We start from the raw sequence: 16,840 nt of genomic DNA, 5'->3' as shown, positions 1-16,840 counted from the left end.
CATTATTTTATAAAAGAAATTTAAATTTAAATTTAAAATTTAATTAAAATTTTTTGTTCATTATGTTAAGTTGTGAGTTACAGCGCGTTAACAATGGAAGTCAACAAAAACCAAATTCGGTTTTTCTTTGATAAGAAAATTGTAAAATGTAAAATTGGGTAAGTTGTATTTATGGAAAATGTCGAAAATTTCAATAAAATCACAGAAAGTTGTTGAGTGTTGTCCGATATTTTAGTGGTCGTAGCATCTCCCAGGAGCAAAAGACCTATAATAAAACAGTTTTAAACCATTTGCGCAAAAATTGTATGCAAAAATAATGAATTTCTTCTCCCCAAACGAATATTTGCAAAAAGAAGATTGATGCCACGCTTTTTTGTGGACTTTTGGCAAACACTTAGTTTGTTTTAACTGGTGTTTGCTTTTAGATCAACAAATAGTATTTTGTAATAAAAATTTTAATAATTTTGTATGTTAATTTGTATTCAGATTGACTGGTTTCAGATAGATTCCCAACCTGCATAGGTTAATAATTTCAATTTTATATTAGAACGCAGCGACTTAGTGCTTGACCAGCAAAAATTACGAATTCGAGTTGTACTGATGGAGTAACGCACTGACATAACTTCATTATATCCTGCGCAAATCTAGACAACCCTTCTTGTGTTCGCCTATGCCGGCCTTTCCCGCTTAGTTGTATAGGTACTGAAGACTCATTTCTACACCAAGCAAGAAAAAGTCACTCATACGCCACCGACATTAGCACCAACTTCATGCAATCACACAATCGTTTAATATATAAAGCAATACATATCTATTACAATTTTAATTAAATTCTTGTTCGCTAATCCAACAATTCACTCCGGCTGTAGTCGACAATATGCAAAGGAATGCGCACATGCCCATAAACGCACACACACACACTTACATGTACACACATCTAAGTGATATACCTAAATAAAGCCACGGGCAGTATTCAAGGCACTGTTGTATATGAAAATTAATTACCGCCATTAAAAGTGTAAAAAGGGTAGGGCAGTAGGACAAAATAAGTGCAACGACAGCGGCACTCACTAACAATGAACGCTGCTGGATGGAAAGTGCTTTGAATGCTTACAGTAGTGTGTATAGTCGTGTAAGGATCTGGAAGCGACAAGCTAAAAGATGCCAAGAAAGCGAAAGAAAGTATGCAAGCAGAATAAAAAAAGGGGAATAAAATGCAAAATATATGAGTTTACCTGCAATGTGAATGTATTGTCGTAAGCATAAACACTCACAAAGCGTAGTCCCTTTAACTATTAAAGAGCTTCTGATGCAAGGTCGCCGAAAGTAGAAACAAAGAATATAAATATATGTATGTATGCAGGATAACGGTTAGCTCAACCAGCTCGAATGAAAGTGAATTTAATGGCACATTTTTTCTAAAGCGAACTACGGCGTGCCTTTGGTGGAATTTAAAAATTTTTTTCACTTCTTCTGTCTTCTTGATGGCGAAGGAAGGAAGGCAAAAGAGAAGGAAGGAAGCTCTTAAGTGTGCCGCGTGCTAAAGAGCGACTATAAAAAAATAGCCACTGGCATGTGGCAGCATTTTTCGCTCATCAATGGCTGCCAAGCTTGCAGTGCTTAAGAGAAGAAGTGGTAGCCACTCGAGTGTGGTTTAGGTGTAAAAGCCAGATGAAAGTGGCCATAGTTTTTAGTTTTCAAGGCACAAAAATAGATGATATAAAAAATATATAAATATACTTTATAAGACAAGGCTGACTTTTCGTGGAGCTGGTATTTTTATTTTTATGCATTGTTTTAGTTTTTTGTTTCTTTCATTCTAGTGAAGGGCTTCAGTGACGGATTTCTTACAAACAGGAGTAAGTGTGGTTGTAGTGGCAAAAGAAACAGGCAGCAACTTTCAACTCACGAATCAACAATATTGTATAAAACACGAACTTAAGATTAATATTATAAAGGATCTTTCAAAAGTGACGCCTACTATAGATGTCAGTAGTAAATATTTCCTAGACGTTACCTTTTTTATGTCATCTTTGATATTTGTCGAGTATCTGTAAAGATGCATAATTTTAAACTATAAAATAATGCGTTAAAATTATTCAAATAAATTTAAATAAATAAATATTTAGAGCATACATATCTGTTAGGTGTTTGGCTGAGCGCCTCCTTTTATTTGTGGTGTGTGCTTTGATGTTGTGCCACAAACCTAAAGTTTTAAGCCGACTCCGAACGTGAAATAGTTTTATGAGGAGATTTTCTCATCTTTCTGAAATCCACTATTAAAATTATTCAAACTTATTATGAAAATGGTCCATCTTTAAGAACAATATATCGCAAACTTCGTAAAATATTAGATGAAAATAATCATCCGAATGAGTCGACAATTCAAAGGTTGGTGGAAAAATCAAGAAACAGGTTCCGTCGATAATAGAAAAAGCTCTGACAGACCAAACACCGGGCATTATGTTGAGAATATTTCTGCTGTAAAGTAAAATGTTTGAGAGAAAGATTCTGTAAAAAGATCGCAAGCGATGGAACGATGAGCTGTATGAGCTTTACAATAACATAGAAATAGCGCAAAGAATAAAGATCCAGCGGCTACGTTGGTTGGGTCATATCGTACGAATGGATACAAACGCTTGGGCTCTGAAAGTATTCGATGCGATACCAGCTGGTGGTAGCAGGGGAAGAGAAAGGCCTGCGTGGAAAAGATCAGGTGGAAAAAGACTTGGCTTCTCTTGGCGTGTGATGTGATTGCTACATTCGCCGACGATACAGTTCCATTAGCATCAGGCATTACTGGAAGACTCACCGCTTGCAAACTAAGTGGAAGTAGAGTCAAGTTAAAAAAATCGAAATGAATCCGAAAACCTGATACGCAAAGCACACAAATCTATTTATGCGCAAATAAAAACTTTTCAATATTTGCTTACAAATAAAATTTAACTTACTGCCACCTCTGTTCTTCGGTCCAAATTGATTGGTCTTCCAATTAATTTCTAATGTAGCACAAAAGCGCCCAAAGTATGTTTTTGCTCGCATTGCGTGCAATTCGAGCAAAGTCAACCAACACTTGTCCGCATTTATGTGGTTCCATACAGTCTAACACAATTAGTCAACACAAATACACACCTGTTCACATAGGTGAGCGAGTGCGGTTTTGCGACCTGCTGGCGCTTGAGCAGTCGCCCGCCAGGATAATCACCATGGCATTCAGGTGCATTCAGCAAATTCAAAGCAATCGCAATTCCACTACGCTGCACAATTAAGTTTAATTAAAGTTTCGTAGCAAAGTTAGAACCGTAAATGAATGTCGCTAAACAATGTTTCGTAATTTAGGACTACAATTCCGCCGCTACTGTCCTACTGCCACAGCAGTGCCACAATGGCACAATTTGAATTTTAACTACTTTTTGTTCGATTCCTTTTAGTGGCGCTTTCAATTTGATGCTTTTCAACTGAAGTGCACTTGTAAATACCTGTATTATTTTCCATTTTATTGTTTTGTAAACCAGCATTTAGGAAATTTGTTCACTTTCTAACTCTCTCTCTCCATTTCCGTCTCTTTGCAGTCACGTCGTCAATCGGTCAGTTTCACCGCCATGCCTCCCGGCGTTCTAGTCAACGACAGTCGCAGCAATTCCACCGACGATATACAAATCGCGTTAGCGCCACACATACAAACCTACCTAAGTCAAACAGGGCGTCGGCATTCCTGCTGCAGCGTCATGTTGCCGGTGGCGTTCGAACGCGCTGCATCCAAATCATGGCTGGATCCGAAATTCGATTCAGCTGTGCTGGAGGGACAATTTCAGACCAGCGTGTTTCCGCACGTACGCATGAGATACAGGTGAGTGAGCAAAACTTGCTGCCGGAATAATTTGGCATAGTGATTGTTGGCTTACAGAATTGTTGAGTATGAGAGTGTGTGAGTGTGTATAGGTGAATGAGTGGTTGAGTGAGTGTCAACATGAAAGCGATTGCTTCAACAAGTAAAATTTTGAATGCGTGTGTGAATGCATTGGGTAAATTGGTTTTGTGAGTGGTTTCATGTGTATTTACATATTTATTTGCCTTTGTAAAGAAACTTAAACCAACATAGAATGGGCAATTTCGGATGTGTGTGTTTTTTTTCTATTTTCTTTTCATTTTCAACCTCAAATTTCAGTAACTAACAATACCAACATTAAAGAGAAAGCAGCTAACAAGACAAATTCCCCAACAGTAAAATGTTATAGAGTTGAAAAAGTGGGCAGGCGGTTTTTGTTGATTATCTGTTTTGAAATTTGAAATGGAGCACCAGTATTTAAAGCTCTGGTAGTCAAGGAGGGAAGGAGAAAAGTATCAGAGAAAGAGATAGGAAAGAATAGAGACAGAGATAGAGATAGTTAGTCCTGTGAGAACTTTCCAGATTCTTTGGCTAATCTGTAAATATCCTCCAGTTTTAGAGAACGAATATTACTCATTCTCACGACACCGGAACCAAAAATTCGTAGCCGTGCTCTAGCAAAGGCAGGACACTCACAGAGAAAGTGATCAGTGCAATCCGCCTCCTCCAAGCACGACAGGCACATTGGGTCCTCAATGATTCTAATGGTGGTCATATGCTGACCCCCATGGGTTGTGTCCTGTAATGATACCGACCATCAACCGAATGTCTTCCCTTCTAAGTTTTAGTAGAAAATTTGTTAGTTTTCTGTTCGGACTTGTCACAAAACATTTTGCAGTTCTGCAGCGTTCTAGACCGGACCATCGTTCTTTATGCAGATTGCCTACATAATCGCTGATCCAATTCATGATTCCTGCAGAACTGATTCCGATTATTGGCTCTGGCCCCTGTGGGGGCACCGCTGATCCACGGTTGACCAATTTGTCGGCGATTTCGTTTCCTTGAACACCGGAGTGTCCCGGAACTCATATAGGTAAGTACAAGCCTGTTCTGACTTGCGACAGAATTGAGCTTCTTATTACATTCCTGAACAGTCTTTGAAGCTTGCTTCGCGTTCTCCAAGGTCCGCAGTGCAACCTGACTGTCACTAAAAACTCCAATCTGTATCCCGCTCAGTCTCCTCTCGATCATCCCTTTCATCCTACTTTCAGGATGGCATAAACTTCGGTTTGGAAAACAGTTGCCATTTCCCCCATTGCATAGTGATACTTATTACTAAAGTATCTGTAATAGTATATTCTGTCCTATGAACCAAATATACTTTTTCGGAAAGGGGATAAAAAAAATACACGTGTAGCGGCGATTTTCATGTACACGTCATAATTTTTTTTTTTTTGTAAATATTTTATAATTTTAAACGAGCAATTCTTGTATGCATATCTGTATAGCCACACAATCTCAGGGGGTGCGCCGCACCCCACAAAGCTTATGAATATAAAACATATGTAGATAGTTGATGAGTGGCTTTAGAATTTGACTGTTGTGTATAGCATCCACGAGCGTGTTAATAAAAATTAGAAATTACTTTCTTTTTTTTTATGCCTACCCAAAAATAATATTTGTTCTCATTAGTAAAATTTTACATTTCAGAGTATATTTATTTAGTTACTATTTATCCTAAAAACATACATGAGCTCTACTACTATCACACAGCCATCTGCATGCAATATTAGCAGACCAACTTCTCTCTTCTTAATTGGCGCGATAACCGCTTACGCGATTTTGGCCGAGCTTAACAAAGCGCGCCAGTCGTTTCTTTCTCGTGCTAACCGGCGCCAGTTGGACACACCAAGTGAAGCCAAGTCCTTCTCCACCTGATCTTTCCAACGCAGAGGAGGCCTTCCTCTTCCTCTGCTACCACCAGCTGGTACCGCATCGAATACTTTCAAAGCCGGAGCGTTTGTATCCATTCGGACGACATGACCCAGCCAACGAAGCCGCTGGATCTTTATTCGCTGCGCTATGTCTATGTCGCCGTAAAGCTCATACAGCTCATCGTTCCATCGTCTGCGATATTCGCTGTTGCCAACGTGCAAAGGTCCAAAAATCTTACGCAGAATCTTTCTCTCGAACACTCCAAGCGTCGCTTCATCGGATGTTGTCATCGTCCACGCTTCTGCGCCATACGTTAGGACGGGCATGATGAGAGTCTTGTAGAGTGTTAGTTTTGTTCGTCGAGAGAGGACTTTACTGCTCAGTTGCCTACTTAGTCCAAAGTAGCACTTGTTGGCAAGAGAGATTCTACGTTGGATTTCAAGGCTGACATTGTTATCGGTGTTAATGCTGGTTCCTAAATAAACGAAGTCTTTTACAACCTCGAAATTATAACTGTCTACAGTGACGTGAGTGCCGATACGCGAGTGCGCCGACTGTTTGTTTGAAGACAGGAGGTACTTCGTTTTGTCCTCGTTCACCACCAAACCCATTCGCTTTGCCTCTTTATCCAGTTTGGAGAAGGCAGAACTAACAGCGCGGTTGTTAAGGCCGATGATATCAATATCATCGGCATACGCCAACAATTGTACGCTCTTATAAAATATTGTGCCTGAGCGATTAAGTTCTGCGGCTCGTACGATGCTCTCCAACATCAGGTTAAAGAAGTCACACGACAGCGAGTCACCCTGTCTGAAACCTCGTTTGGTATCAAACGGCTCGGAGAGGTCCTTCCCAATTCTGACGGCGCTGCTGGTGTTGAGCAACGTCATCTTACATAGCCGTATTAGTTTTGCGGGGATACCAAATTCAGACATAGCGGCATACAGGTAACTCCTTTCCGTACTGTCGAATGCAGCTTTGAAGTCGACGAAAAGATGGTGTGTGTCGATTCTCCTTTCATGGGTCTTTTCCAAGATTTGGCGTATTGTGAATATTTGGTCGATGGTAGACTTTCCAGGTCTGAAGCCACACTGATAAGGTCCAATCAGTTGGTTGACGGTGGGCTTCAGCCTTTCACACAATGCGCTCGCTAGAACCTTATAGGCGATATTTAGAAGACTAATCCCGCGGTAATTGGCACAAATTGCAGGATCGCCCTTCTTATGGATTGGGCAGAGCACACTTAAATTCCAATCGGCAGGCATGCTTTCATCCGACCATATTTTGCATAGGAGCTGATGCATGCACCTTACCAGCTCCTCGCCGCCATATTTGAATAGCTCAGCCGGCAGTCCGTCGGCGCCCGCGGCTTTGTTGTTCTTTAGCCGTGATATTGCTATTCTCACCTCGTCATGGTCGGGTAACGGAACGATAATTCCGTCGTCAACGATTGGGGTATCGGGATCTTCACTTTCTCTATGACATGCGCAGCTGTCACTGTTTAACAGGTTCGAGAAGTGTTCCCTCCATAATTTAAGATTGCTCTGTACGTCAGTCACCAGATCACCGTCTTTGTTCTTACAGGAAAACGCCCCGGTCTTAAAACCTTCTGTAAGCCGCCGAACTTTCTGGTAGAATTTTCGGGCGTTGTTCCTGTTGGCCAGCATCTCAAGCTCCTCGCACTCACGTATTTCGGCCTCTCGTTTCTTTTGTCGGATAATACGTCTCTCTTCCTTTTTCAGCTCTCTGTAGCGATCCCACATGGCTCGCGTTGCGCCCGATCGCAGCGTGGCTCTATAGGCGGCATCTTTTCTTTCGGCGGCAGCATGACATTCCTCGTCGTACCAATTGTTTTTTCGGGCTCGCCGGAATCCGATTTCTTCTTCGGCGGCGGTACGTAGGGAACGAGAAATGTTGCTCCATTGCTCGCGCATGCCGGTGTGTTGGGCAGTGCTCTCCGAGAGCAGGAGTGAGAGTCGAGTGGCGAATCTTCTGGCTGTCTGTTGTGATTGCAGCTTTTCGATGTCGAACATTCTTTGCGTAGGTAGATGTACGTTTTTTGCTGCACAGAGGCGTGTGCGCAATTTGGCTGCAACAAGGTAATGATCCGAGTCGATGTTGGGTCCTCGGATCGTGCGTACATCTAATACACTAGAAGCGTGTCTTCCATCTATCACAACATGATCGATCTGGTTTCGCGTTTTTCGATCAGGGGACAGCCAGGTAGCTTGGTGTATCTTTTTATGCTGGAATCTGGTGCTGCAGACTACCATGTTTCGGGCCCCGGCGAAGTCGATCAGCCTCTGTCCGTTGCCGGATGTTTCGTTGTGCAGGCTGAATTTTCCGACTGTGGGACCAAAAATTCCCTCCTTGCCCACCCTGGCGTTGAAGTCGCCAAGCACGATTTTTATGTCGTGGCGGGGGCAGCGCTCATAGGAACGTTCCAAGCGCTCATAGAAAGAATCCTTGGTCCCATCGTCCTTCTCTTCCGTCGGGGCGTGGGCGCAAATTAGCGAGATGTTGAAAAATCGCGCTTTGATGCGGATTATTGCGAGACGCTCGTCCACCGGAGTGAACGACAGTACTTGGCGACGAAGTCTCTCTCCCACAACAAATCCGACACCGAATTTGCGCTCCTTTACATGGCAGCTGTAGTAGACGTCGCAAGGTCCTAGGTTTTTCTTACCTTGCCCCGTCCATCGCATCTCTTGGATGGCAGTGATGTCAGCCTTTACTCTCACGAGGACATCAACCAGCCGGGCAGAGGCACCTTCCCCATTAAGGGACCGGACATTCCAGGTGCATGCCCTCAAATCGTATTCCTTATTTCGTTTGCAGGGGTCGTCATCAGTGTTGGAAGTTCTCATCCGAGGCTTTGTTGCTGTTTTCATTGGGGGGGCTTTTTAAGTGGCGGGTCCCAAACCCAGCGCACAACCAGCTATGCTGGGATGCTTCGCCTTCTCACTTTAGCTCACTCCCGAACGGGTGTTCGGAAGCTAACCAGAGGATACGTGGGCTAATCCCGGACGTTGTGAGCTGCTTGAACCATATGTAGAAGAATCGTCCTGGCCACTCCCAAGTGAATGGCGATCAGTAACTTTCCCCACTTGCGTGGACTTCTACACATGGAACCATCCTCCAGCAGACCAACTACAACTCCATAAATATACTAAATTATGTGTTGTAATTATTTGCTTTTAGTAGCAGCAGCTGGGAGCGCCGAATGGCTTTCGCTTTCAATGGGAATAGAACCGTAAACACGTTAGTTTCGAAATTCACGCTCATTAACTCAGCAAATTAAACTCATTGTCAAGCTTTACAGAGCAGTAGCATATAAAGGCGCTGTGACAACAGTAAATGAGTGGCGCGCCATGAACATAACAGCGGCAGCCACAACAGCGGTTATTGGTTTAGCATCAATTATAGTTTCACGATTAAAAATAGGTGGCTTAGATATACAAATACTTGGAAACTGTGGCCAAATTACAAAAACAGAAGAAAAACATAAACAAAATCTAATCAGAAAGGGATAAATGGATAAATTGTGTCCGGCCAGAACTTCATATACCCACGCAGGTTTAAGCAAAATTTAATTTGTGCTGGCTGTTGATTTTTAGAATCAAAAAAACTCATAGTCTATGAGAGTTATAATTTGTAAAATCAGACGGACGGGCGGATATTTAGTTCTAAAATATACAAAATGGGCGTGATTGTCAAGCGACCTCAGAATATTTATGTCGTATCTATGTGGGGTGCGGCGCATTGCGTGTACCAAATTGCATTTATTTATTCATATAAATTATAGACATACAAGCCGACACAACTACTACCATCCGCCACAGCACTAGAAATACCAGCTTAGCGCAAAACTTTCAAGATTACATGCACCACAAACTATATTTTTAAGCCATTTTAATCGCAGGCGGCACTTGTTCCTACCTTTTTCAGTTGCTTAACAAATTAATCTAAAGCCTTCAACGCCAGGAAGTGTTTTAAACATGTTGAAAGGAAATCAATAAGCGTGCCTTCCTGCCTACGTTTCATGGCACAACATTAATTACACCATTTATCACGTTAAGTGCACAAGTATGCCGGGGCGTATACGTGATTTTAATGCTTCAACGTACACCCATACCTACAACGGAGCACTAAATTAGTACCCTGCAAGAAAAAAGAAATCCTGAACGAATTTTCGATTCCAAACTATTACGACTTTGAAAAATTTCGCTACTCATATTGCAAGTAAATTTTTCGGGTCGCCCAAGTGGGAGTTCTTAGCAACTTGTGAATAGTGCGTCAATATTATTCCTAATCAGCTATTGAGACCAGAGCAAAAAAGCGAATTAAGAATGCGCTAAGTAGTCTTTATTGAAAGTCTTTCTGCCCTGAAGGTCCTGGGGAACGCAAAACAAACCTCAAAGATTGTTCAAGAATGTAAGAAGAGGCATAATTATGTTTTAAGGCGGAATAAACCTATACTCTTATACTTATACTTACATGGGTTCCAGGGCACCGCGGTGTTCAAGGACATGAAATCGCAGATGAATTGGCCAACAGTGGATCGGCGGTTACCCCGCAGGGACCAGAGCCTTCGATTATTATCAGTTCTACAGGAATCATGAGTTGGATCAGTGATTATGTATGCAATTTACATAAAGCGCGATGATCCGGTCTAGAACGTTGCAGAGCTGCAAAGTGTTTTGTGAAAAACGCGAACGGAAAACTGTCGAACTTTCTTCTACAACTTGGAAGAAAATACATTCGGTTGATGGTCTGTATTATTACAAGACACAACCCATGGGGTCAGCATATGACCACCATTAGAATCATTGTGGACCCCATTTACCTGTCTTGCTAAGAGAAGCCGGATAGCACTAAGCATTTTCTCTGTGAGTGTTCGCCTTTGATAGAGCAAGGCGATGAATTTTGGATACCGATGTCATGAGAATGACTGTTATGAGTTCTCTCAAATTGAAGGATATTTCCAGATTCGCCAAAGAATCTGGAAAATTCGCGCAGGACTAGCTATCCTTACCTCTATTCTATCCTATCTCTTTCTCTCCTTGACTATCCACCATTTGACTTACCAGGGCTTTGACACTTTTAGCCTGAGTGTTTTAGGAGTTGCCAATCCTTCGGTGCTTCTTGCTTCGCCTTTTTCAAATTTCAAGCTGGAATCCATTAAGAAAGTTTTTACTTTTTACTTTAAAAGTTCTTCGATAGCACTCGCTGTATGTTGTGCTCTGCTTCCTCACAATAGCCGTCTTAAGCCCATCAATCTCCCCACTCTTGATAGTCGTAAAAAAATGCTAGGAATAATATTTTTGATTAAACTACTCATAGCGCTAATTCTTAGTCCACTTGCTCTGGTGGAAGTTAAACTAAATATTCCCTCTTGAGTATCAAGGCACTTTAGGCTTCTTTTTTTAAAAAAATATGAAACTCTTTGCCAATATAATAAACCATTTCAATCTTTATGCCAAAATTTTAACTCTCATTCCAGCGTTTTCGAACAGTCAGACTCTCCTTTTATTATCAAGAAAAGGATATTCCACTCCCAGTAAACGATTGCTGATTGGATATGTCTGATTTTTTATTCAGTTTATGATATTTCCGTAGCTGGAAATTTTCAGCTCCCGCCTTCCTTCCTTGGCCCAGCGCCAAAACAAAATAAATTCATATGTCATGCAGAAAGTGCCCCGCTATTCGATTGAGTTTGAGGAGGATACCAGTTGGGTCTAATAAATATAAAGTAATTATAAAAACACAACACAAAATTATAAAAATATATTGACAGAAATCGTTAAATTTCGCATTGGCTCAGACCATTGAAAACGAATCGTCCAATTAATATTATCATTGAATTTACGTCGAGTACTGATTCCGAATTGTAGATAAAATAATGCTGAATTCTGATGGAATTTATGAGGATGCAATATGATGACATGTGACACTCAGAAGTTCTTCTTCTTCTTAGCGTCACTGTCCTTGGTGAACCATTGCTTCATTCGCAACCCTTCGCCACCCGTCTCTATCTAAGGCTACTTCCTTCCACCGCCGCACGTTCAGCTTAGCTTTGCAAGGTCATCTTCAACGTCTGCGAGCCATCTCTTTCTGGGGCGTCCTCTTCTTCGACCTCCAACAGGGCGTAATTCAACTGCCTTTCGAGTTGTGATACCCAGAAGTTGCTTGTATGCTGATGATGCTGGTGGATGTTCCTGCAGGGTAGCAGTGTATTAAAGTGATTTTTATGTATTAAAGTGCGCTAAATACAAGTAGACTTTATGAACTCGCTAATATTCCGAATTCTTAGCTGTTGTAACGGTGTGGGCTTTTCATTAGGGTGTGAAAGCATTTTCAAGGAAAGTTCAACTTTTATGCATTTCACAAAATTTATAAAAAATATTGCATAATTCGCTGAAAAGACAAGGAATCAAAATTATATTTTTTCGTATTTTCCCCCTCTTCTATACAATTTGCGTAACAAAAAGTATTGTCCTTTTTTAAAGAGCGTGAGAACTTAAAACGATAAAACAAAACAGGAAATTGTTGGAATAATTTTTGTATTATAATCTGGTATATAATTTCATGGCATTTATAGTTTTAATATAATATCCAACATATGTTGCACCTCTTCTTCGGCCTCCAACAGGGTGTAATTCAACTGTCTTTCGAGTTGGGGAATTCTAAACACGTGTCCGAGCCATCTTATCCTCTGAGATTTCATAAATCTTATCATAGTTTGGATTTCTGCTAATAGTTCTAGCTCATGATTATATCTAATTCGATAGGTACCGTTTTGTAGCCTCACAGGTTCATATATTTTTTGCAACCTTTTTCTTTCAAATACCATTAGCTGATTACTGCCAGTAGTTTTTAGCGGCAATATGTGCACCCATAGGTAAGCACGGGACGGATCAAGTTTTTTTTTATATCCTTAAGTTTTGGGCACAAGGTAATAATATATAATTAAACAGCTTCAAATTAGAAAAGTAAGTCTTATTTGTTGCTAAAATTCTATCATTTATTGTCAATGACGTATCCGTATTGACTGATATTTTGATACCCAGATAGGTAAATTCTTGTACACTCCCGAATACATAATCTCTGATCAGCTGGATCGGTGAGCATAAACTTCTTTACACTGAATCAAAATTTCCAAATTTCAGCATATTCTGTGTCATAAGACAATTTTTAATAAAATTATAATAGTATTTTCAATGCTAAATAGTAGAACTTCACGAGCATTTCTTTGTAGAGCATTTTAATTCCCTAGCTTCTCTTTTTACAGTTCAATTTGACCGTAAGTGGCATATTTGAGGACCAAAATGTTCTACGCAAATATTTGTCAACAAATTTTTGTATTAGTTGCCGAAGACACCAAAACTGTCATTGTAGTGAAAAAAACATATTTATATAAATTTTCAAACTCGTGTAATCCCTTAAACGCCGCCAAAAAAGAGAGCTGGAGGGAATTTTGTTCGTCAATCGAATACACCAGGGATTCTGCCGGGCTCAGCCGTGTTTTTTCCAAAGACCATTCAATTGCTTCTTGGGTCAAGAAGCCTGATGGTACTTGGACTGCTACGGCAGAAGAATCGCTCGAACTTCTGCTAAACACGCATTTTCCGGGATGCAGTGCTCACGAAAGTGGGAGGGGAAATATTAGGCGGAGTCAATATAATCCACAGCACCTTGCGAATGAAATAATTACCAAGGAGAAAGTTGCATGGGCAATGAAATCTTTTTCACCTTTTAAATCTCCGGGGCCAGATGATTTTATTCCAACGATGTTATAGGAAACCTTGGTCTGTATCCTACCATGGTGGGGGGTCATTTTTCCCAAAATCACTTTCCCAAAAAAATTTTTCCCAAATTTTTTTTTCCCAAAAAATAATTTTCCCAATATTTTTTTTCCCAAAAATATTTTTTCCCGCTTTATTGTTTTTTCCCGAATGCATGTTTTCCCAAAATAACTTTTTTCCAATAGATAGCTTTCCCGAACAAATACTACTGAAATTAATTTTTATTATTCTACTATTTCACATTTTTCGACGATTCCGACAATATGAGTGTATATAATAATCAAAAATCTTATACTTAAGTAATCGAAAAAGATTCGAAAAAGTTTTTCAATATACATTTTTCAATTCGGATAAAAAGACAAGGTAACGAATGTATCCAACTTCACTCATATAAACAAGTTTTTTCACGTCATTCTTTTCGTGTCAAAATTTCATGAGCCAAAATTTGCTGCCTAAAGTCAAAATTTCTAATTATGGCGGAATTAATTGAATGCAAAAAATCATTTCTTTTCAAATAATAAAAAATGTACTCGCCCATTCATTGCAAATGTATATGCGATATTTTACAGACGAACGATATTTTGGGAAAAATATTTTATGGGAAAATTTATTGGGAAATTTTTAGTTTGGGAAAAATGGCATTGGGAAAATTATTTTTTGGGAAAAAAAAATTTGGGAAAAAATTTTTTTGGGAAAGTGATTTTGGGAAAATTGTACCCCAATCCCTACCATGGCTAGAGGAAATTTTTAAAACGTGTTTAAACTTAGGCCATATTCGAGATAGTTGCAAACTAGTCAAGGTCGTCTTCATACCAAAAGTAGGTAGGAGGGGACATGAATCAGCGAAGGACTTCAGGCCAATAAATCCTGTTAAATTCCTGTTAAAAACTTTTGAAAGACTTTTGGATATACACCTCAAAAGCTCTTTGGAGGGTTCTGGTATATCAACTGCACAACACGCATACTTTAAAGGCAAATCCACGGAGACAGCGCTTCACGAGGTAATCCGAACAATAGAGGGCTCTCTAGAGAGCAAACATTATATCATGGCGGCATTTTTGGATATAGAGAGCGCCTTTAACAATGTTAGTACAAATGCCATCCAACGGGCGTTGATAGACCTAGAGGTGGACAGTTGCATTAGTAACTGAGTCATCTCTATGCTAGGATGCCAGGATCATCAAAGCTAATATGGGTAATATCAACATAACCAAGAAGGTCCACAGGGGCACTCCACAGGGGGAGTATTATCTCCACTTCTTTGGCTATGTGTGATCAGCAAAATCTTAATAAAACTCAATAGAGGTGGGGTAAAAGTGGTGGCGTCCGCTGATAATGTATCGCTAATGGTGTCAGGACTGTGTCCCAACATGGTCAGTGGGATCATCCAAAGGGCGTTGGGCGAGCTTAACTCTTGGGCCACAGGATGTGGTCTAAGTTTAAACCCGCGTAAAACAGAACTTATGCTTTTTACCACCAGATACAAGGTACCAACTTTTACGGTACCAAATATCAATGGACAAACTCTTTCACTTTCACCCAGTGCAAAGTACTTAGGGGTAATTCTGGACTCCAAACTTAGCTGGAAATTAAACATCGAAGAACGGATAAGTAAAGTAGAAATTGCTTTATATGCCTGTAAACGTCTATCGGAGAACAAGCCGCCAAAATGGGCATCCCTCACAATACATACTGTCATAGTTGTAAGCAACTGCAGAAAAAAAAACAATCTTCCATTTCCTCTGTGAATGCCATGCCCTATGGAAGGACAGAATGTTAACCCTGGGCAAACCGCTGTTCGAGAGTCTCGAGCAACTGTCTGGCATAGACGTCAACAGTTAATAAGATTCCTAAACCGCACAGATTGGATATAGTCATGCTGTAAATAACTGGCAAACAAGTTGGTAACGAGGATGTGGCAACAAAATGGTGCGGAAGCGCTAGTGGGATTCTAGCTGAATCACCACTCTAACCAACCAACCAACCTCTTAAACTATGCCTATGACTAACATATGTACGCATTTCACTTGAAACACGCACGTGGTATATAAATTTCGGCTCCACTAGAATTTATGTACTGTATTACGTACTTTACTAGTTAGCGCCAAAGATTGATTGCAGTTAAATTTGTTTCTTTCAAATTGTACAAAAAATTCTACTAAGCACATGTGTATGTGTCAAGAATAGGGCTTGCCCTTTGAGTCTTTATTTCCATGAGGTTCAACAGCATTAACTACATTTAAAATATGTATGAAATACGAGTACAATGCAGAGGTGAAATGAACAGAACGCCCCCAAGCACAAACTCTTATATCCCTGACTATGCTGGCAACACAACTGGCCCATTGTGTAAATGTATGTGCTTGCATGTGTGATAATATGTGTATGTGTATATGTGCTTTCGTTGTGCTTAAGCTAAAAAGTTATTCGCATTTGTAAAGCTATAATGAAGATGACTGACCTTTCCGGCAGTCATCGCATATTTAGGGCAATTTACGCTAGGGCAGTAAGTGTCCAAAGCAAAATAGAATAATAAAGCAGGCACAGTGAGTGCGTTATCCTTTACGTGTGAGTTCATATAAGTAAGCAACTCCAATCATAATATTAAAACAAATTGGTAGCTGCTAATGAGCAAAAAACCGGAGCATGTACGCTGATGTACGACACTGCGTATACGCAACATAGTCGTTGGGATAAGTACGTAGTGAGCCAGCCACCTGCCTGTTCACTGAATGGCCGCTATGCATTATTTTTTCTGCGCTTAAATTTTTCTCATGCAGTTTAAATTATCTTTCAGTGTAAAGGAAAAGTATCTCATTCCTTTGCGTTTCTTTCTTACTTCAACGCAATTGATTTGTGTCAGCTTCATTCTCCAGCCCAGCCTTCCGAACTTATGTCTAACCTAGTTAAAGTTACAACTTAAACGCCAATTAAATGTCATCCTTCACACTCCCATATGCATTAGTGTGCGTGCTTATTAATGATACCCGCTTTACTAACTTTTCCCATATCATTTTGTTGTCTACTTACAAGGGAAACGTTTAATATTTATTGCCCACCTGAGCATGCGCCATAAGAGCACAGGTTAATATGTATGTGTGTTCAAATGTATATACGGATACTTGTATTATAGTTGTATATTTTTCTGTAATATATGGCGGAATCACTTGTGAAATATTGCGTGTCGTTGCTTCGTTAGTTCAAGCTAAAGTTCTTAATTGGTGGGCACTAGTCAATTTCGACTATTCCCACTAATCAAAAGCAAAGCTGA

General features: G+C 40.2%; 1 protein-coding gene across 1 annotated transcript in view; it reads left to right on the top strand.

Moving 5' to 3' along the window:
• The window catches only part of LOC128856978 (adenylate cyclase type 9), a 57,382-nt gene that overhangs the window by 23,730 nt on the left and 16,812 nt on the right, over window positions 1-16,840 (top strand). Inside the window, exon 2 of the mRNA XM_054092458.1 lies at window positions 3,573-3,850. Coding sequence (XP_053948433.1) covers window positions 3,603-3,850 — 248 coding nt within the window. The 5' untranslated portion in view covers window positions 3,573-3,602. The remainder of the gene's footprint in view (window positions 1-3,572; window positions 3,851-16,840) is intronic.

This window comes from Anastrepha ludens, chromosome 3 (genome assembly GCF_028408465.1).
Source record: "Anastrepha ludens isolate Willacy chromosome 3, idAnaLude1.1, whole genome shotgun sequence".
NCBI lineage: Eukaryota > Metazoa > Arthropoda > Insecta > Diptera > Tephritidae > Anastrepha > Anastrepha ludens.
Note: the sequence above shows the minus strand (reverse complement) of the source record. Positions and strands in the feature narration are given on the sequence as shown.